General features: G+C 45.6%; 1 protein-coding gene across 13 annotated transcripts in view; it reads right to left on the bottom strand.

The window, feature by feature from the left end:
* Positions 1-851: 851 nt before the first annotated feature.
* The window catches only part of LOC102452580 (putative oxidoreductase YteT), a 62,080-nt gene continuing 40,159 nt past the window's right edge, over positions 852-22,772 (bottom strand). For all 13 annotated transcript variants that reach the window (XM_075934384.1, XM_075934383.1, XM_075934382.1 and 10 more), the window contains 5 exons: positions 21,738-21,830; positions 17,774-17,908; positions 16,815-16,916; positions 11,742-11,906; positions 852-1,479 (listed from right to left, as the gene is read on the bottom strand). In XM_075934384.1, the coding sequence (XP_075790499.1) occupies positions 1,330-1,479; positions 11,742-11,906; positions 16,815-16,916; positions 17,774-17,908; positions 21,738-21,830 (645 nt within the window). In that variant the 3' untranslated portion in view covers positions 852-1,329. The remainder of the gene's footprint in view (positions 1,480-11,741; positions 11,907-16,814; positions 16,917-17,773; positions 17,909-21,737; positions 21,831-22,772) is intronic.

Here is a 22,772-nt window from a genome sequence, read left to right as displayed (position 1 = left end):
AGAAGCAACAAGAAGGGAGGGAGAGGGAAAAACTGATGCTTTGACTCTGTCCATCATGCAGGAGGCTGTTTGCAAGTAAGGCCCCCCCCTGGTGGCTACACGGGAGAAACACTAATTTAACTCACTTCCGTGCTGTCAAAACCTTTGTCATTAACACATCCTAACTGCTGGTTGCTCGGTTAAGAGTGTCCTTAAGGAAACATTCTTTCTGATAACCATGCCACATAACCACATCATAAACCTCCAGGAACCCAGCCCTGCACCAAAAAAGATGCCAACTCTGCCCACATATCTACACTGGTGAATTCATCACTGGAGCAAACAACATAAGCCACAAAAATCAAAGGGTCATTTGACTGAACATCCAGTAATTTCATCTATGCCATCAAATGCCAACAGTGCCCCACTGCTATCTATATTGGACAAACTGGACAGTCTCTGTGGGAAAGAATCAATGGACACAAATCGGATATACGTAACGGGAACATACAGAAGCCTGTTGGTGAGCATTTCAGCTTGCCTAACCACAGTCTGACAGACCTGCAAGTAGCTGTCCTGTCACAAACCAGGTCTACAAGCGAAATACACAGAGAAGCCCTGGAATCCCAGTTCATCCACAAATTCAATTCACATGCTAATGGACTCAATTGTGATATGGGCTGGTGGGGACTCTACCTACTTAATAACCACTGAAGGTGCTAACAACTCTGAGTGGTATCCTTCCTATCTTAAAAATCAAAGTCAATAGATAGATTCCTATCTGCTTAGGTTCAAGAACCCATTCTCCAGATACTTAATGATGCTCTGTTTCCCACCCCCTCCCATTTTCTCTCTCTCCCCCCCCTCCCATTCCCTATTTATTTCGAGTTTTCATATCCCCAACTCATAACTCCAGGCTTCTGTAGAAGTGGGCTGTGCCCATGAAAGCTCATGATACCATCTACAGGTTTCCTTAGTTTATAAAGTGCTACCAGATCATTTTGTTGTTTTTTTCTTAACGGTTAAGAAGCTTCAGGAGGTAGCCAAGTTAGTCTGAAGCGCTACTGGAAAAATAAGTTGTGTGTCTTTTAAAGGAAGCCAGGATAGCCACAATACTGAAGATGATTTTCAATATTTTTCTATATCCAAAAAATTAATGAAAAGATGTAGAAAATCCTATAAACAAATGCTTCGCATTTTATAGATTTGTAGTATGCAAAATCTGATTTTCTATAGTGCCTATCCCCAGATATATTTCAGATTAGCATAAACAAGACAAATTATTTCCCAGGTAACTGGGACCATTTTTTAATTTGTCTCTGCAAATATAAGAAGAGCCAAGTTAAAAGTTCATTTATATGTAGCCTTTGGGAAGTGTTCCTTTCTAGGTTCTAAAAACACAACACGATTTTCTTTCCTGGATTTCTCAGCTTCAAATACAAGGAGGTGGGTCTGCAGGGTTGCTTCTGGGCCAGTCTGAATGAGGGATGGTTTATTCTCCTGTTTAAAAAACAAAATTATTTCTGGTGTTACAGGAATAATAGATAAAGAAGTCTGGTTTATAAAGTTGGATCATTGCATCTCTCTCAAAGACAGCATGATCAGACTCAAGTATCAAATTGTTTATCATCTTATTAATATAAGAGTTATACCAAAGCAAGAGTTAGACAATGGTTAGACAATCAGCATACAGTTAAATGGAGTAGATACTAATTATGATGATATTGCCAGTACAGGCAATCTACTCAGTAAAGCTTTTGATAATTATGGGAAGCAACATTTTATAGGAATAACTAGATGAAAAAAAAGAGTTCCTAAATTCAGTTGTAACTTACATGTTAATGTACTATCAGCTTTGTTCATCTTCCCAAAATAATTTTAAAATGGTGATACCCCAAATGACTTATTTCTGAGAGTGGGAAAATAAATAATGGTGCAAAGAAAGGTAGACCTTGATATTGGGAAGAGGAGGTATGCAGAACTTCTGGTATGGGAAGGATGGATGGCACACGAAGACCCTGGTTTGGAGGAGATGAAGAAACATGGGATGGAGCCTGACACACAAAGGCAGGGTTGGCAGATTGAGGGACTCAATGAAATAGAGGGGGATGGAAGGGTGGCGCATAGAGAGAGAGGGTCGGTGAATGGAGGGAAGCCAGGAGTCCTCAGTGTGTGCAATCAGTACAGGTTAAGAAGCAACAAAGTGTGAGAGCTCCAAGTCAATGATCATTTGCATTTCTAAAATGCCTTTTATCAATGGCTTTAAACTAGGTTCGACGGGGGCAGGTGAGCAAAGCCCACAGGTAAGTGCTGAATGAGCGGGACTGGGAGATGGGTTGGAAATGGGGGGGGGGACTACGGCCTATAATGGCAAGGAGAAAGCAGGGTCAGGGCACAACAGGGAGGCAAGATCAAATCAGTATCTTAGATGCCTATATACAAATGCGAGAAGTATGGGTAATAAGCAGGAAGAACTGGAATTGCTAACCAATAAATACAACTATGATATCATTGGTATTACAGAAACCTGGTGGGATGGGACGCACGATTGGAATGTTGGTATGGAAGGGTACGGCTTGCTCAGGAAGGACAGACAGGGAAAAAAGGGAGGAGGGGTTGCCTTGTATATTAAAAATGTACACACTTGGACTGAAGTGGAGATGAATGTAGGAGATAGCTGTGTAGAGAGTCTCTGGGTTAAGCTAAAAGGGGTAAAAAACGAGGGTGATATAATGCTAGGAGTCTACTACAGGCCACCTAGCCAGGTGGAAGAGGTGGATAAGGCCTTTTTTAAACAATTAACAAAACTATCCAAAGCCCAAGATTTGGTGGTGATGGGGGACTTGAACTTTCCAGACATATGTTGGGAAACTAACACAGCGGGGCACAGGCTATCCAATAAGTTTCTGGACTGCATTGGAGACAACTTTCTGTTTCAGAAGGTTGAAAAAGCTACCAGAGGAGAAGCTGTTCTGGATTTGATTTTAACAAATAGGGAGGAACTAGTTGAGAACTTGAAAGTGGAAGACAGTATAGGGGACAGTGATCACGAAATAATAGAGTTCATGATCTTAAGGAAAGGTAGAAGGGAGACCAGCACAATTGAGGTAATGGATTTCAGGAAGGCAGATTTTGATAAGCTCAGAGAACTTGTAGGTAAGGTCCCATGGGAAGCAAGACTGAAGGGAAAAACAACTGAGGAGAGTTGGAAGTATTTCAAAGGGACGTTGTTAGGGGCCCAAAAGCAAACAATTCCGCTGTGTAGGAAAGATAGAAAATATGGCAAAAGACCAGCTTGGCTTAACAAGGAGATCTTGCATGATCTCAAAATAAAAAGGAGTCCTATAAAAAATGGAAACTAGGACAAATAACAAAGGATGAATATAGGCAAGCAACACGGGAATGCAGGGGCAAGATCAGAAAGGCAAAGGCACAAAATGAGATCAAACTAGCTACAGGCATAAAGGGAAACAAGAAGACCTTTTATAAATACATTAGAAGCAAGAGGAAGACCAAGGACAGGGTAGGCCCACTGCTCAGTGAGGAGGGAGAAGCAGTAACAGGAAACTTGGAAATGGCAGAGATGCTCAATGACTTCTTTGTTTCGGTCTTCACCGAGAAGTCTGGAGGTGTGCCTAACGTAGTGAATACAAGCAGAGAGAGGGTAAGTTTAGAAGATAGGATACACAAAGAACAAGTTAAGAATCACTTAGGAAAGTTAGATGTCAGCAAGTCACCAGGGCCTGATGAAATGCATCCCAGGATACTCAAGGAGCTGATAGAGGAGGTATCTGAGCATTTAGCTATGATCTTTGAAAAATAATGGAAGACAGGGGAGATTCCAGAAGACTGGAAAATGGCAAATATTGTGCCCATTTATAAAAAGGGAAATAAGAACAACCTACGAAACTACGTCTGTCCCAGGGAAGATAATGGAGCAGGTAATTAAGGAAATCATATGCAAACACTTGGAAGGTAATAAAGTGATAGGGAATAGCCAGCATGGGTTTGTGAAGAACAAGTCATGCCAAACTAATCTGATAGCTTTCTTTGATAGGATAACGAGCCTTGTGGATAAGGGAGAAGCGGTGGATGTCATATACCTAGACTTTAGTAAGGCATTTGATACGGTCTCGCACGATATTCTTATTGATAAACTAGGCAAATATAACTGAGGGTATGTCTACACTACCCCCCTCGTTCGAACTAGGGGGGTAATGTATGCATATCGAACTTGCTAATGAAGCCCAGGATTTGAATTTCCCGGGCTTCATTAGCATAAAGCCGGCGCCGCCATTTTTAAAAGCCGGCTACACGCGGCACGGACTAGATAGTTCGGATTAGGCTTCCTAATCCGAACTATCTAGTCCGTGCCGCGTGTAGCCGCGCGGCACGGGGTTCGCACTAGCCGGCTTTTAAAAATGGCGGCGCCGGCTTTATGCTAATGAAGCCCGGGAAATTCAAATCCCGGGCTTCATTAGCAAGTTCGGTATGCATACATTACCCCCCTAGTTCGAACTAGGGGGGTAGTGTAGACATACCCTTAGATAGGGCCACGATAAGGTGGGTGCATAATTGGCTGGATAACCGCAGTCAGAGAGTTGTTGTTAACAGTGCTAAATCCTGCTGGAAAGGGATAACAAGTGGAGTTCTGCAAGGGTCTGTTTTGGGACCCGTACTGTTCAATATCTTCATCAATGATGAAGTACGCTTATTAAGTTCGCAGATGATACCAATTTGGGTGGGGTTGCAACTTCTTTGGAGGATAGGGACATAATTCAAAATGACCTTAGCAAGTTAGAGAAATGGTCAGAGGTAAACAGGATGAAGTTTAATAAAGAGAAATGCAAAGTGCTCCACTTAGGAAGGAACAGTCAGTTCCATACATACAAGATGGGAAGCGACTGTCTAGGAAGGAGCATGGCGGAAAGGGATCTAGGGGTCATAGTGGACCACAAGTTGAATATGAGTCAACAGTGTGATGCTGCTGCAAAAAAAGCAAATATGATTCTAGGTTGTATCAACAGGTGTGTTGTAAGCAAAACTCGTGAAGTCATTCTGCCGCTCTACTCTGCACTAGTTAGGCCTCAGCTGGAGTACTGTGTCCAGTTCTGGGCGCCACATTTCAAGAAAGATGTGGAGAAATTGGAAAGGGTACAGAGAAGAGCGACAAGAATGATTAAAGGTCTAGAGAACATGACCTATGAAGCCAGGCTTCATGAACTGGGCTTGTTTAGTTTGGAAAAAAGAAGATTCAGGGGGGACATGATAGCGGTTTTCAAATATGTAAAAGGGTGTCAAGGAGGAAGGAGAAAATTTGTTCCTCTTGGTTTCTGAGGACAGGACAAGGAGTAATGGGCTTAAAGTGCAGCAGGGGAGGTTTAGATTGGACATTAGGAAAAAATTCCTAACTGTCAGGGTGGTCAAATATTGGAATAAATTGCCAAGGGAGGTGGTGGAATCTCCATCTCTGGAGATATTTAAGAACAGGTTAGATAGACATCTGTCAGGGATGGTGTAGACGGAGCTTGGTCCTGCCTTGAGGGCGGGGGGCTGGACTCGATGACCTCTCGAGGTCCCTTCCAGTCCTAAGATTCTATGAATGTCTCAAAGAACTTAAAAAATGTGCATTATTTCTTCCATTTACAAATAAACTCCCTGCCATGATTTTCTTAAGAGACCTGCACAGAGTAAGGGAATTGGCTACATTTCTGGCTCATGATCAAAACATTATTTGTCAAAGGTTGCTTTAAGTGGTATGTAGTATTCATAGGTGGGGTTCTGGGGAAGGATCAGGAGTAATACTTATATGCCTAAATCACCACCCAGTACAGGTTTTACTTCTATAAATGTGGACTCTCTGGTCCAATGTTCCTGACACACTACAGGTGGTGGAGGGGACCAGGAGCCCAGTGTAATGAAAGGGGTGGGGCTGCAGGGGAGGATGGAGAAGCACAAGCCAGCTCATGGCTCAGCTGGGCTGCCTTGGGGAACCAGGAAACCCAGTGGGTCATTGGGGGCAAGGGGGAGAGGGGAGCGTCAGCCGAGGAGGCAGAAATGACTTCCCTTGGTCTGGCAAAATCCCTCATCCAGGGCCAGGTCCCGAGGGGTTTCAGACCAGGGAGGTCTGACCTGTAGAAGCTTCTGGAAGTAAAAGAAGACTGACAGAGGCAGATTTCAGAATGACCCCCATTTCTCAGGTAAAGCCTGGCTCCTTTGTAGCTGTGGAGCATTTTAAATGAACTAGTCTTCTTGGCCTACAAAGGTGCGGGGTAGCATTTAAGGAGCACTGACAGGAGATGCATACCTCCTATTGCCAAGGAGCTCAGTTGTACAGGGGCTCATTTGCACACCACTATATAACTGAGATTTGGAATTTGATAAGTGGACCTTAATGTTCACTGAACTAGTAAGGATGAATATTCCCTCCACTATGGGAATTTCTGGATAAAATAATATTGTTGGGTGTAATGCAGGACATCAGATAAAAATCATAGTCCTTGCTATGGAATCACTGAATGCAAGGGCCATCAAAAGGTGATCTAGTCCAGCCTCCCACACTCATGGTAGGACTAAGTACAGAGGAACCTCAAAAATACAAATTCCATAGTTATGGACTGAACTGGACACCACATGGAACCAGACGTATGCAGTCAGGCAGCAGTAGAGATAGGTCTCCTCCCCCTAACAACTTCATTACTGTACTGGTGCTGCATCTTAATGTTAGGCACATCTCGGGTGCCTGTTCCCACCCTTGGCCCTTCTTTGCCATGCAAAATGCCAGTCACTTAAAGGTAAAAGAAAAAGACACTGAGATTCACAGGCACAATTGTGAGCTCCCAAGCAAGAGAAGAGCTGCTTGATAAGTCTCACCCATAGCTTAATTTGCCAGAGGATGTTGTGAAGACCAGGACTTTAACAGGGTTTACAAAAAGGAGGTTACTCACCTTGGCTGTAACTGACATTCTTTGAGATGAACGTCCCTGGGGATGCGCCACAGCAGGTGTCAGTGTATCTCGGCGCTGCAGAATGGATTCTTCCTAGCACTGCTTTGGGGCAGCACCATGCGGCACTACCATGCATGCACAGCCACCCTCCCTTCAGTTTCTTCTCTATCTACAACCTGGCCTGGTGGAAATGACTTTTTTTGGTTTTGGTCCAAAGTAGAGGGGAGGAAAAGGTCGTGGAGCACCCCCAGGGATGCTTATCTTGAAGAACGTCAGTTACAGCCACAGTGAGTAACCTCCTCTTCGAGAGAGAGATGTCCCTGGGGGTGCTCCACAGCAGGTGACTGCAAAGCAATTTGTCTTATGGAGGTAGGGACTTTGGATCAGGAAGGTAAGCTGTCTGTAGTACGGCCTTTGCAGGGTGAAGAGGGCTGGTGGAAAGTGCATAGTGTCTAGCTAAAGTTTGTTCTGATGTCCATGTAGCAACAGCACATATGTCGCTGATGGGAACCTAACTCAGGTGAGTGGCCGCTCTCGTGGAGTGTGCATGGACTGAGGTAGGTGGTGGTAAATGATTCAGATTGTAGCACATCATGATGCAGTCAGAGATCCAATGGGATTGTCTTTGAGATGATATCTGATGCCCTTTGTTACGGTCCGCAATGGAGACCAAGAATCGTGGGGATGACCTAAAGAGTTTTATTCTGTAGAGGTAGAAGGAGAGCACCTTGAGGACGTCAAGGGTATGTATCTGTACCTCAAAGGCATTGGCATGAGGCTCAGGAAAGAATACAGGTAAGTGTATTGTTTGGTTAAGGTGGAGCGTACCTTGGGTAAAAACTTAGGATGTGTCTGTAGAGAGACTTTGTTCTTAAAAAGGATGGTGAATGGTGTGTCTGCCATTAGGGTAGCCATCTCTCCTACCTGACGTGCTGACATTATTGCAACTAGGAACGCCGTTTTGAGCATTAAGTGGAGACGGGAGCAAGTGGCCATAGGTTTGAATGGAGACTTTGTGAGTGTGGTCAGCACCAGATGTAGGTCCCATGGTTCCTGTGGGGCAGTAACATCAGGATATAGGGCGTGTAGGCCTTTGAGGAAGCGTTTGCTTGTGGGATGTGTGAAGACCATGGTGTCATCGACGGTCATATGGAATCTTGTTATTGCTGCGAGATGTATTCTAATTGAGGCTCATAGAAAGGTGGGATTGCTTAAGATGTAGTAAGTAATCAAGGATTGTAGGTATAGGGGCATCTTCCAGTGATATGTTATGGGAAGCAGCCCAATGTACAAAACAAGACCATTTGTTAGTCTACGTCTTCCTCATTGCTGGGGCCCTGCTGTGGAGGAGCACATCACGTATCTGAACATTGTAATTCTATGCCCATGAACCATCGAGGTACCATACTTTGATGTCAAGAGTGGGGAATTGTGGGTGAGGAGCTTTGGTTCCTGGTTGGAATCGTATGCTCGGGTTGTGTGGAACTGTGATCAGGCAATGTAGAGCCATTCTGCTCAGGAGGGAAAACCACGGCTGCTGGGGCCAGCAAGGTGCTATTAGGATGATCCTCGCTTTGTCCCTCCGCACTTTGAGGAGTACTCTGTTGAGGAGGGGGAAGGAAGGGAACACATAGAATAGGTGGGCATTTCACTTAAGGATAAGAGCATCTGCGAGTAAGTTTGAGGAAGGTAACCTAGTGACAGATGATGTGGGAAAAGCTGAAGTACTCAATGCTTTCTTTGCCTCTGTCTTCACGGACAAGGTCAGCTCCCAGACAAATGCACTAGGCAATGCAGTATGGGAGGGAGGTAGGCAGCCTTTGGTGGGTGTAGTGGCCACCCACTGACCCCGAAGGGGAGGCGCCCCTCCCAGAGCTGACCCGCTTACAGTGGGGAAAGAACAAGTTAGGAACTATTTGGAAAAGCTAGACATACACAAATCCATGGGCCTGGATTAAATGCAGCCTAGGGTACTGAGTGAGTTGGCAAGTGTCTTTGTGAAGCCTTTGGCAATTATCTTTGAAAACCCGTGAAGATTGGGAGAGATCCTGGATGATTGGAAAAAGGCAAATGTAGTGCCCATCTTTAAAAAAGGGAAGAAGGATGATCCAGGGAACTACAGACCAGTCACCCTCACCTCAGTCCCTGGAAAAATCATGGAGGGGCTTCTCTCAAAGAATCCATTTTGCAGCACTTGGAAGAGAGGAAAGTGATCAGGAACAATCAACATGGATTAACCAAGGGCAAGTCATGCCTGACCGATCCGATTAGCTTCTATGACGAGGTAACTGGCTCTGTAGATATGGGAAAATCAGTGGATGTGATATACCTTGATTTTAGCAAAGCTTTTGACACTATCTCCCACAATATTCTTGCCAGCAAGTAAAGGGACTATGGATTGGATAAATGGACTGTAAGATGGATAGAAAGCTGGCTAGACTGTCAGGCCCAAAGGGTAATGATCAATGGCTCATGTCAGGTGGGTGGTCGGTTTCTAGCGGAGTGCCCCAAGGATCAGTTCTAGGGCAGATTTTGTTCAATATCTTTATTAATGACCTGGATGAGGGGATGGATTGCATCCTCAGCAAGTTTGCAGATGACACTAAAATGGGGGAGACACAGATATGCTGGAGGGCAGGGACAGAGTCCAGAGTGACCTGGACGGATTAGAGGATTGGGCCAAAAGAAATCTGACGAGGTTCAACATGGACAAGTTTAGAGTCCTGCACTTGGGACGGAAGAGTCCCAAACATTGTTACAGGCTGGGGACCGAATGGCTAAGTAGCAGTTCTTCAGAAAAGGACGTGGGGATTACAGTGGATGAGAAGCTGGATATGAGTCAGTGTGTCCTTGTAGCCAAGAAGAATAATGGCATATTGGGGTGCATTAGGAGGAGCATTGCCAGCAGATCCAGAGAAATTATTATTCCCTTTTATTCGGCTCTGGTGAGGCCACATCTAGAATATTGTGTCCAGTTCGGGCCCCCCACTATAGAAAGGATGTGGACGAGTTGGAGAGGATCCAGCGGAGGGTGACCAAAATCATTAGGGGGCTGGAGCGCATGACCTATCAGGAGAGACTGAAGGATTTGGGTTTGTTTAGTCTGCAGAAGAGAAGAGTGAGGGGGGATTTGATAGCAGCCTTCAACTTATGGAAGGGAGGTTTCAAAGAGGATGGAGAGAGGCTGTTCACAGTAGTGACGGATGTCAGAACAAGGAGCCAATGGTCTCAAGTTACAGTGGGGAAGGTCTAGGTTGGATATTAGGAAAAAACTATTTCCCTAGGTGGGATCAGTTACCTAGGGAGGTGGTGGAATCTCCATCCTGAAAGGTTTTTAAATCTTGGCTTGACAAAGCTCTGGCTGGGATGATTTAGTTGCGATTGGTCCTGCCTTGGGCAGGTGGCTGGACTGGATGACTCCTGAGGTTTCTTCCAGCTCTAGGATTCTATGAAGTGCTTTCCCACGCCTGCCCTGGAGCAATAAAGTGGGCATTTTTTTTGGTTATTCTGATAGTAAATAGGTCTATGTGAAGGTGTGTCTGCTGTGCAAATATCTGTGTCAGACTCAAACAGTCGATCTGCCACTCATGATCTTGAGATAGGACTCTGCTTAGGGCATCCGCTGTAGGGTTTAGGGGACCGGGGAGATGGCACACAGTTATGAAGATACCATGAGTGAGGCACCAGTTCTAGAGTGCTATGGCTTCCTTGCCTCGAGCATAGGATTGTGCCCTACCTTGTCTGTTTATATAAAACATACAGGCTGTATTGTTGGTATGTGTTTTGACACGAGTTCCAGTGATGTGGGGTAAAAAATGCTGGCACGCAAGCCAGACAGTCCTGAGCTTGGGGACAATGATGTATAGCATCCTCTCTGCCAGAGTCCATAGGCCCTGGGTTGTAAGGTCTCTCATGTGTGCTCCCCAGCTTGAGAGAGAAGTGTCTGTGGTGATGACCACTGTGGGTTCTCGAGTCTGAAAGGGTATGCCCCTGCATTAATTGTCCAGTTTGTCCACCACAGTATTGATCTTTTTACTATGTCCGGGACTGACTGTGTTTTTGTCGGGGAGTGTAGGTTGGGCTTGTAAATCCATCTGAGTCATTCCTTGAGGCACCTCATAAATAGATGGGTGTTTGGGACCAACATCCACCGTTTCCCCTCTGTCCACAAGTCTTGATACGTTGTCTAAGAAATCTATTAGGTGCTAATATTTCTATCTATCCAAAGAATGGCTTTCCCTTCCACATAATGTCAGTAGAAGTAGCAAAGAGGCAGCTGAGCAGCTCTCCTGCCACAGAGTGGCATGGGCAGGGACAGATTTTTTTCCACTCAGTTTTTGTATAACTATCCAATGACCAGCCAGACATGACCAGACGTGAGGGCTGAGGCCCTAGGACTGTATCAGATCTCCTTCACTTACAACTTTGCATCCTTAGTAGACAAACTTTAGCTCATGTTCCACCCTCCTTTGACACCAAAGTTTTAACATTTGTAGGAACAGCCATTTTACAAACCAAACTTTATCCTGCAGTCTTTTTTTTTATGAATTATAAGATAAGGGATAGCCAACAATACAAAAACATTTTCATTTTAAGTTGTAAATGCATTCCAAATCCATTCTTAAAGTGAAATTACTCTATTATCATCCAGAAATGTGATGACAGTTTAGAAAAGTTTCTCAGAACAGGTTTGTAGAATGATGGATGGGATGTCTAAATAACAAATGGGATTTCCACAACTATTGCTGCTTTTAATGAATGTCTGTCATTATGGAAATACATAAACTTATTGCAGAGTTGACAAAAAGAACTTACAGCTAAAGCGGAGATAAAGCTGTCCATCAGATAGTAGTCAGCTCCATCATGTCCCATTAAGTGGCTTGGAATGACTGTGGATTTTTTCGTTGGATGAATAGTTTTCTTTCTTGTGCAAAAGTCAAAAACTTCCACTGGTCCTGCACCATCACAGAATAATTCTCCCTAGAAGTCCAAAGTGAAGTACAAAACATACCTTAAATATATCAGTCCAATTTTTTTGACAGTGTTTCTAGTAATGTAATCTAGTAAAAATTGGGCCTGAGATTATCCCAAATTACATACGGTTACTGATTCTGAAAGTGTTGAGGGACAGTGTAATTTATATAACTAGAAAGGACACAGCATTTCTGCAGCACATCCAGGGCCTGAGGAGGAGGCCTGAGTCCTATGAGGAACAGACTGAACTGCCTTTCCATTCCAGAAACACTGTTTGTGATGCCCCCGTGCCACCAAGCAGGATTATGTAGCTTCCTTTAAGCTTTCCTGTTTTTCCTTATTCTTTTAAAAAATTGATTGCTGTTTAATAAATAGTATTTGCTTTGAATTGTATGTAATAATCAGTAGGCCAGGGAAATGTCCAGTGTAGAGAGAGCACACTTGTACGGGGACACCCTAGCCCAGAGGCTTTCAACCTTTTTAACCACAAGACCACTTTTTCAATATAAGTGCAATGTAAGATCCACCTCAAACCCAAATACCCTTGGCCCCACTTTCTTCACATCCCTTCTTGGAGTTCATCTCCAGCTCTACCCCTTCTCCAAGGCCTCACCCTGCCCACTCCATCCCCCTTTCTCCCCAAACCTCATTCATTTTCACCAGGCTGGGGTTTTGGGTTGGGGTGCAGGCTCTGGTCTTGGGCTAAGGGGTTTGGAGTGTGGGAGGGGCTCTGGCCTTAGTCCAGGGAGGAGGATTGGGTCTAGGAGAGGTTTCAGGGTGCAAGCTCTGGGAACAAATTTGGGTGCAGGGGGACTCATGTCTGGGGCAGGAGGTTGGGTGTAGGAGGAGGTTCAGGGCTGGGACAGGGGTTCAGGATGTAGGCTCTTGCTGGGCACCGTTTAATTAAGATGGCTTCTGGGTGATGGAGCAGTGAAGTTAAGGCTTGTTTACTCCTGCCCTGGTCCTGCAGCATTCCTGAAAGCAGCTGGCATGTACAGCAATGGCTCCCTGGTGCCATGTGGTGCCTCATCTACAGGCACTGAGCCCACAGCTTATACGGGCAACGGTTCCCCATTACTGATCAATGAGAGCTGCAGGAGTGGTGTCTGCAGGCAAGGACAGCATGTAGAGACCCCCTGCTCTGCCTGTCTCAGGGGCTGCAGGGACATGCCAGCCACATCCAGAAGCAGCAATTACGGGGATAATTACTCCAGCCATAAGTTAGGCTCCCTCCTTCCCCTTCTCTCTGTACGGAGACAGGGTACAGAAGTGGGGACACTCGGACATCAGCGCCCCCCCCTTTTTTCCTCCCACACTCTGCACAGCAAGTGGAAGGCTCCCAGGGGGACAGCTTCAAGGCAGAGGGCAGGAGCAGCATGACAGTGGGTGGAGAGACAACTGAAGTGCCAGCACTTGGAAGCTTCCATGCCAAACCAGTCAGGATCACTTGTCAGAGGCTCCAAGATCTACCTGTAGACCCCAATCTCCTGGGTGGTGGCCACTGCCCTAGCCGCTTTCCTAGGTGACCACAAGAAGTTTGGGGGTCAAGCACCCATGGAATCCTGGGCCCAGGTTCCACAGCTGACAGAGGCACTTATCAGCTGGCCCACAGCTGCTGCCGTGAGAGGGGGCTGGGAGGAGCCCGTATCTGAAACTTCTCATCCCTAGACCCACCCCAGACTTCACTCTGGCTTGTCAGTCATCTCAGTGCCTTTGTGATGCATTAAGATCACTCCTAGAAAAGGTATGTTTTGTGTTTTAAATATCTTCACTATGGACAGCCTTTACATCTTATTAAAATAATGGCTAGCGTAATCAGCAGGAGGATCAAAAATGCATGACACAGCTAGTGCACTTGTTTATTTGCTGGCCACTGACCTCCATTTTGACAAAGGCCTCATATGGTCACAGTCCTTTAAAACGTATCTCCCAAGTCAACATAAAACAACAGGAAATACAATGTGGTAAAAAAACCTTTTAAAGGACAGTTAGCATACATAACACTCAATTACCATTTTTTTAATGTCCAATAAACTAGTGCAACAACTCAGATGAAAAACAGAGGCCCTCAGCATGACTTTTCTCCACAATGCTTTGTTAGCAGTTACAGCTGTTGTTCTCAAAGTGTGTTCGGAGCTCACCCCACCCCTGCAATGGGGAGCCTGAGCTGGCACTCTAGCCCTGTGCTCCTCCCATGATGTTGAGAGGGAAGAAGTGACTCTGAGAACCATATGTGTTCATTTTTTTAATTGTATCCTTTGGTATATATGGTTGTGACTATTTTCTTCCACTATTTGATCTGAGGAAGTGGGTCTGGCCCACGAAAGCTCATCATCTAATAAACCAGCTTGTTAGACTTTAAAGTGCTACATTGTCCTGCATTTTGCTTCTGAGAACCAGTGAGTTACATTTTAGCACAACATGTGTGTAACAGCAAAATATTAATTTAAAAATCACTAAGACCCATAATCCAGGTACTATCTTGGATTGGCCTCTGTTTTGACTCTCACATCCAGGCCATGTTGAAGCCTGGCTGCTTCTATACTTACCTACTGCCCACTGTTCTACATTCCTACCTTTCCAAACGACCATGGCTTTTATTCAGAACATGTCATGCCATGAATACAAGCCCACAGTTTCTCTGACTTTTAATAGGAGTTAAGTAGTGTCCCCATAACCAAGGTCCTGAGAAAATAAGATTTATTTTAAATTCGCAGTAGAATCCCAACTAAATGTTTGCATTTCATGGAATTCACATGGGTGCGGTGTCACCCCTACACTGCTGTGATTTTTCTAACAGTGGCAAGGCAGAATCAGGGTTAAGAGGTCAGTCCCACCCCAGAGTACAGTAGGGTGGTGGAAGGTTGGTCATATACCAGGGAGTGTGCATGTTGGTGTCTTATCACATGGTGCTGACAAGTTCAGCCCAGCCTGACTCAGGTCAGGGTGGGATCCAGCTAGCTCCATGCTCATATCCAGAAGTTGTTGCTGTTTCCTGTCTGTCCAGTAAGGAGAAGGGAGCAGCACAACCTCCATCCTGGAGGAGACAACAATGCATCAGCTGGCAGGGAGCTGAGACAAGGATCCCTGCCCCCAGCATGATCCTCTTGCCAAGGCATGGCCTTCCTCACATTCCAATCAGCTTCAGCGGAGAGGGCTACTTCGTGCCCTGATCCCTCCATCAGGATAGGGTCTTCTCAAACAGTTGCTCATATTCCAAGTGGCTACAGTGCTAACTGGTGTGCGGATGGATCCTTGTCTCAGCTCCTGCACTGTCTCCCCGCAGGCTGCCAGGGGATGCTCTGGGATGGGAGGGAACACTCCTAATTGCTGCACTGTCAGTCTTGTCTCTTTCTGCCTGCTGGCCAGATAGGAAACAGCAGTGGCAGCCTGGTCCAGATCTAGGGTTGCCAGTTAGTTTCACCAAAAATACAGAACATGGCGGGGGGAGAGGGGGGGAGAGAAAGACCCGCCAGACACAGCAGGGGAAAAATGTCCCCACCGGCCTTCTGTCTGTTTTTTTAACTGGACAGAAGATGCAATTTCCAGACTGTCCAGGTGAAAACTGCACACCTGGCAACCCTAACCCCATGCAAGGAAGGGGGGGGGGGCACTTCCGTTCCCTCCCCCTCTGGCAAGGGATTCCTCCTCCCCCTCCCCCCAGCCTTTCCATCAGGTCCTGCATGCATCCTGAACAGTTAAGGAGGCACTGAGGCTAGCTGGGCTCCAAGACACTGCTCCTTGCTGCAGCCAGCATATTGCAGGGAAGGAGTTCTGGGGCTTGCCCAGATGTGGCCACCCCTTCCTCCCTAAATGCACCCCATGCAGGGATGGGGCTGGGGGTGATTCTCTTCCTTCCCACTCCTGCAAGGTATTCTCTCCCCCCCCCCCCACCTTCCTTCCAGTCCTGCATGCCTCCTTAACTGGTAAGGTCCCAGTCTGCCAGAGGCTAGCCAGCCTATTCAGGGAAGGTGTGTGAGTGGGGGAGGGAGGGGGAAGGGGAGAAGCTGTCCCTGCTGTGGCTTCCCTTTCCTTCCAAAAAGTGCTCCATGCAGGGAAGGGGCTCAGGGCCTTCTCTTCCCGCCCTCTCCTCTCCTCTCCTCCCACACACCTGCTCACAGCAAAAGGAGTTTCGCTGGCAGCCTCTGCAGCTGCCTGAGCCTGGAAAGGAGCTGCAGTCTCTTTCACTGCCGCCTGGCTGAAATGCTGCAGGGCTCCAGCATGTGGAGCTTCTCCCTCTGGCCAGATCTCTTGTGTGCGTCCCTCCCACGTGCAGGAGAGGAACCCGAAGCATCTGGCCATGTGACAGGGGAGGCTGGGGGAAGTTTTTTAAGTGGCCCCAAGGACACCCCTGCCAGATACGGCAGGGGAAAAACAAAAAATACCAGACATTTTGTATGTCCGGTATTTTCTGTGGGTTTTTTTTTTTTTTAAACCAGACAGAAGATGCATTTACCGGACTGTCCGGGTGAAAACTGGACACCTGGCAACCCTAGCCAGATCTTAGTGCAGATTGAGTGAGGCCTTGATTCCTGTTCTGGACCATCCAGGACCATGTGGTCAGACTCTCTCCCACATACACCCTCTCTGCTCCCTGGCATATGACCAGCTCTCCATCTTCCTGTCCCCTTCCTGAATAGGAACAGCCTGCCAACCTCCCTGCTCCTAGTGAGCAATCTCAGCAGGGATGCAGGGACAGGGATGTCCACTTCCACCTCCCTGCAGTTGGAAATGGCTAATTCCATGAATTCCAGCCAACCCATGAAATCATAATTTACAAAGGGCCTTACACCCATAATATCCCTATAGTAGGCCCTATCCAAAATTCTCTTTGATTTCACTGGTTACAAAATTGTGTCCAGAAAATAGTAATGGTGAAGTACTGAATTGTGTGGCAATCACCCATTGATTTACCTTGGTCCCATACACTGTGGTTTTCCGTGTTCCAAGCTGCTCTGTAAAAGCCATCATAGTAAAAGCAGCTGTTGCTCCTCCTTCAAATTCCATGTTAACAACCTGCAAAGAGTAAACTGTCAAGTTTAGAAATATACAGCCACTCAGAGTGTTGAGGGGACTCTGGCAGGAGTGAGTGAAAGTATATTTCCTGTCATCTATGGTATAACTAGAAGATACAAAGCAGACAGTGCAAACATTTGAAGGATGAAATTGAACAGATGTTACATATCTAGCACATTAGGTAAGCTATAACATTCATGTATTGTGTGCTGGGAGCTTTTCTACTAGAGCAGCACAGAATTCATGTGTTGTACAGGCACTACTTGTCAAAAAGTTTTACTTTCTTTTACCTTGTGCTGCGGACAGCATACTTTTCAATCTTTAATTTTTTTCAGTAGGACTCTTGATAAGTTCACACTGTCATAATGGTGCTACTAGAGCTAGGTTTATGGCAACACATTCCAAAGTTTTGAGCTTACACACAAGTTTTTTCAAGGGCCAATTTTTCCTTACCAAACCTCAAAGAAATAACCAAATAAAAGAGGAAAAACTTAAAAAACAACAAATAGTCTAGTAGCACCTTAAAAACTAACAAAACAGGTAGATAGTATCATGAGCTTTTGTGGGCAAAACCCACTTCTTTCAAATGACTGGAGTATTAGAAGTCCAGATCTAAGAATAAATAAGGGAAGAGGGTGGGGGGAGGAAAAAAAGACAGACACAAGAAAAAGAGAGAGACAATGAGCAGATGGTGCAGGTAGTTACAAGAGGCTGATAAGAGAACTTAACTAATTTATTTTAAGACATACAAACTGAAGTGTTCTGGTTTCATACTCATAATTAATATCTACATATTAAAAAATTTAAGTCAATAAATAGCTTTACATTTACTGTGAGATGAACCAAAAATATCATACCTGGTTACTGACAACATCATTGTCACATTCATAAACACATCTTCCATATGGACCACTCTGTAGGGCCTCTACCACAGATTCTATGTCACAAACACCACTACTGCACACAACAGATACTGGCCAATTAAAATAACCCTACAAAAAAAGAAGAATGTTATTTGTGCAAGACATACCATCTAAAAAGGGAAGATCTCTGCCTCTTTTTATCTTGAACCAAATTCTCATTTATATGTGCAGAAATCAGAACCAATTGGTACATTTGGGACAAAAAATGTTCCTGTCTGTCAGGGGTGGCCAATGAAATGGCAGTGGTTCACCAGGGTTAGTCCCTGCTGGACCACTGCTGCTATATTTACACGCACCTCTGCTGATATAGGCAATCGCAGCTCCCATTGTCCAGGAACGGTGACCCGCAGCCAACGGGAGCTGTGATTCCCCATAACTGTAGAGGCTCAGGTAAATATACCAGCATGAGGGCCCACCAGGGACTAACTGTGGCAGACCAGACCCGGCCCATGAGCTGGTATTTGCCCACCCATACTGTAGGTAAACAACATGAACTCACAATATGATGCTGTGGCAAAAGAACTATCATGATCCACTGAGATATAAACAGGGGAGTATCAAGTAGGAATACACAGGCGGTATTCTCTGTGTAGACTGGGGCCAGTTAAATTGGAAAGAGCTCCTAAGAGAGGTATAGGAGTGACTTTAGTCAATAGGCAATTTGATCAGCTATTGGATCAACTTACCTAGGTAGGTGGTGGATTCCCCTTGAAATCTTTAAATCAAAACTGGAATTCTTTCTAAAAGATGTGCTATAGCTCGGGCTCCATGTCCATCTCAGAAGTCGCAGAACTCAAGGATTCCATGACTTCCTGCAATCTCTGTGACTTCTGCAGCAGCCTAGAGCCACCCAAGCAGCTGGCCTCAGAGTCCGCTGCTCAGCTGGCAGGAGCAGCTCTACAGCCAAGTGCTTGGACAGTCCCACAGTCAGTCATACTAGCCACTGCTGACGCAGCTTGGGAGGCAGCCACACTGGCTGCTGCTCAGGTGGTCTCAGACAACTGGGGATTGCCCAAGTGACAGCTGATGTGGCTGGCCCAGGAAGCAGGCTAAGCAGCAGGCCTGGTGCTGGGAATAACCACAGTTAGGTAGCTCCCGGCAGTGGTCTTAGGATGGGCAGAGTAGTGGCTGGCCACCCAGGGCTCTGCACTTGGAGGCAGCTGAAGCAGCAGTAAGCCACTGGGGGCTTTCCCCACCTGTTCATGGATTTTACTAAAATACCCGAGATTAAATCACAGCCTTAGCTATAGCTCAGTTGAGAAGGTGTGAGCTTGCTGAAGGTGAAATTCCATGGCCTGTGTTATGGAAGAGGTTGCTCTACATGAGGTCTGGGCAAAATAAGGCCCATGGGCTGAATTCAGCCCGCTAAGCCACTGAATCAGGCCTGCGGATGCTGCAGGGAGCCCTAGCTCCACCCGTACACCACTTAGAAATGCAGCTGCGAGGTGGTTCCCCCTAAAAGGGGGACAACCAATCCCCTCGCTTTCATACTTTTATGTCCTTAAGAAGAGATCTGCCTCTTAGATAAACTCATTCACCCCCCTGCATTAGCACAGGGATGTTTGGAGATAGTAAGTATCTGCGGCTTCCACTGACGTAGGGTTGCCAGATGGCCGGTTTTGAACTGGACAGGCTGGTATTTGAGGGTTCTGTCTGGAAAATAAATTGAGAAAATACTGGACATAGAAATGTCTGGTGTTTTCTAATTAAGTTGGTTTTATTATCATGAGTATCAGTATGTGGCTGCGCACTGCCTGGCTGGTGGACACGTTTACACTGCGTGAGCCTGTCTACCAGCCAGGCAGCATGCAACTACGCAGTAGAGGAGGGGGGTGGGGGTGGGACCTGGGTGGGATGGAATCTCCAGGGCCAGACTTACTCATGCTTCACCAGGACTGTGTGCAGGACGGGCAGCACCCCAGGATCCGCGTGCGCCTGGGCCAGCCCCGCTCCCTCCTCACCAGCCCTGCTTCCCCCAGCCCCCTCATGGCCAGCCCTGCTTCCCGCTGGCTGGTTCCCCCCCCCCCCGATATCCCCCAGACAGTTCTCCCTCTTCCACCCCCCCCCAACCTCCTCCTGGCCAGTCTCCTCCCTCCCCCCCCCCCGCCCCAATCTGAGATCAAGTCTGTCCGGTATTTTTTTTGAAGCCATCTGGTAACCCTATACTGACTTCAGTTAGGTTTACACAGCACTTGTGAAAAAAAAAATCAGGCCATTTCTATTCATGTGCTTCTACATTTACATTTAGCATCTTAAATTTAGGCACACAGATTAGAACAGTTTAGTTTCTTTTTCCCCAGTTGTAAAACACAGCTACTACACACACTGGTTCCCAATCTTTTAGTATCTGGACTCTGGCTCTAGAAATTTAAGAGCAGGTTTAATACAGCATTTGCCACCACTCTAAGAATCTCCTATGAGTTTAATCTGGTCCTGCTGAGTTGCATGATTTTCTATAAGCCAATATTCTCTTATCTGTTTCTGATCATGCTGTTTCCCAATTTTCTCAATAATGTAAATAAATCTCCACCTTCCTTTTTGTTGATCACTAAAACCTAATAGTTAAATATTTCAGCCTTCTCCATCTTCCAGCAGCTAGAATTTGAAGCTAGTCAAATTCCGACTAGAAATAAGGTACATTTTTATAAATAGTGAAGATAATCGCTGTAATAATGTACAAAGGTGTGGGTTCTCCATCACTAGACATTTTTAATCAAGATTTAATCAAGGATATACTCTAGTTCAACAACAGCTATGGGATCTGAAGCAGAAATTTAATTCAGGCAAGTCTTAAACTTTGTGTTATGAATCAGACAAATTAGTCACAATGGCCCATCTAGCCTTAAAAATCTATTACTGAACCTCACTGCTAACTTTTCTTTAATTTCATCTTCAATCCCATTTATTAAACCTTTTAATATTCACTTTTATACAAGCTGGAGTCAGAAAGAAATCATCCCCTTCCCATGCTGAACACTGAGCAAACAGCTGGGTACATTTCAGCCTTCTCATTTCTTCCAAAATACCAAGTGTTGGCTACCTTAGGCAAGATATTAACCTTGATGACAAAGTGATCTGATGATATACAGTAATCCTATGGTCCAAGATCTTATGGAAACCAAAAGATAAGTTTATTTTGCTTTGAAATGGAATACATTTTGATATCAATGTAATTAATGTTTGGAATACAGTAATTCCTCATTTAACACGTGCCCACTTAACACGTTTTCGCGATAGCACAATTTTCTTTTTAGGAAACGTTTTCTGAATTACACGACCGTCCCTGGAATAACACAAGTTCCGCAGCCGACCCATTGCTGGCGGTTGCGCAAAGCTTCCCCTTCCTCCCTGCAAAGCGGTGGAGGGTTCGCCGCTCGCCGCACCGTTCCCCGCTGACTCCTCCTCGCTGGACGCCTTGCCCCCTCTCCTCCGCCCCCGCTTGCAGGCCGGCGGCTGGGTTTGCCCAGCCAGCCCGTCGCCAGCGGCTGCACAGGGCTTCCCCCGCCTCCCTTCAAAATGGCGGAGGGTTCGACGCTCGCCGCACCATTCCCCGGTGACCCCCCCTCTCGCCGGACATAGTGTGGGTCCCGGCAGACCCGTCACAGGGGCATACTCCCAACCCAATCCCCCTCCACTCTCCTCCCCTCCCCTTCCCTTACCCAGAGCCAAACACCTCCCCTCCCTGCTGTAACCCAGTCGCCTTTCTCCCCCAACCTTATGTCCCAGTCCCAACAGACACCACTGCGTGAAACTCAACCCCCACCTTTTCTATTATTTTCAATGGGAAAATTGACCCCGCATAACACGTTTTCACTTAACACGTTCATTTTCTGAAACATATCTATAGTGTTAAAGAAGAATTACTGTATATGTAGATTGAAAACTGTACTATAGTCACCTTCTCTGCATGCTGCAGATAAATCTTCTTGGCTGAATATGGACAAGTTTGTTCAACTGAACAGTCTAAACACCGACTGGCAGCTCCTCTGGGCTAAAACAAATTTGTAACAGTTCATTATTTACAGTTTATTATTTATTAATGTTACTCATCTATTTTCACCCACGAAAAAACACTTATTGCAGTATTAGGAATATTGAACCTACACACATTTTAACAGAGAACTCCAACCAGCTCTACCTGTTCTTCCAATAACCTTTCTCACAGTAAGGAGGCACCACAGTCCTGTGTTTGAAATACAAGACCACCTTCATTTTAACATATGGGACAGCAGAAAAATATGCAAAGTTGTCATTATACAATTCTCATTTTCAGGAATATACACATTCCTGAAGATAGTGGCCAGGGAGTAAGTTAAAATGGGCATACGCACTAGCACTGTTTGGTTTGATGAAGGCAAAAAGAAACTTGAAATTATTTATGAATTGGCTTTATTGACATTTGGTGCTTGAAGCACTTGGCTTTTCTGAAAATCCAAGCTTAAGGCTACATCTGCACTACAGGGCCCATGCAAGCTTAAGTTTATAACGTAGTACCGATGTAGTATTATGGTGCTATAAAGAGATTCTCTATCGCTACAGGAATACCCCCCCTTTGCTTGATGTTAGCTATGCTCAAAGAACCACCAGTGTAGATGCAGCTATGCCAACAGAGGAATTTTGTTAGTATAGCTTATGTTGCCAGGGGATGTGTTTTTTTCACATTCCAGCTGGCATCACTACACTGACAAAACTTTGTGCTGTAGACCTGATATAATATTTTTGTCAGAAATCAAAGCTTTTTTACCACTACAAGCCATATTCTCACAATTTTAGCCTTGCAAGTACCTGGGAAGCTGGTCTCAGACTGCTGAGATTACAATTTACATGCATGTAGAAGCAACAGAGTTTCTGCTCAGCCCTGTCCCGTCACCTAAAATCCGTCCCGTCACCTACAAATGTATAGGTTCTCTTTTAACCCAACCTCGAAAAAACT

This window comes from Pelodiscus sinensis, chromosome 7 (genome assembly GCF_049634645.1).
Source record: "Pelodiscus sinensis isolate JC-2024 chromosome 7, ASM4963464v1, whole genome shotgun sequence".
NCBI lineage: Eukaryota > Metazoa > Chordata > Testudines > Trionychidae > Pelodiscus > Pelodiscus sinensis.
This window is presented reverse-complemented; position numbering and strand designations above follow the sequence as displayed.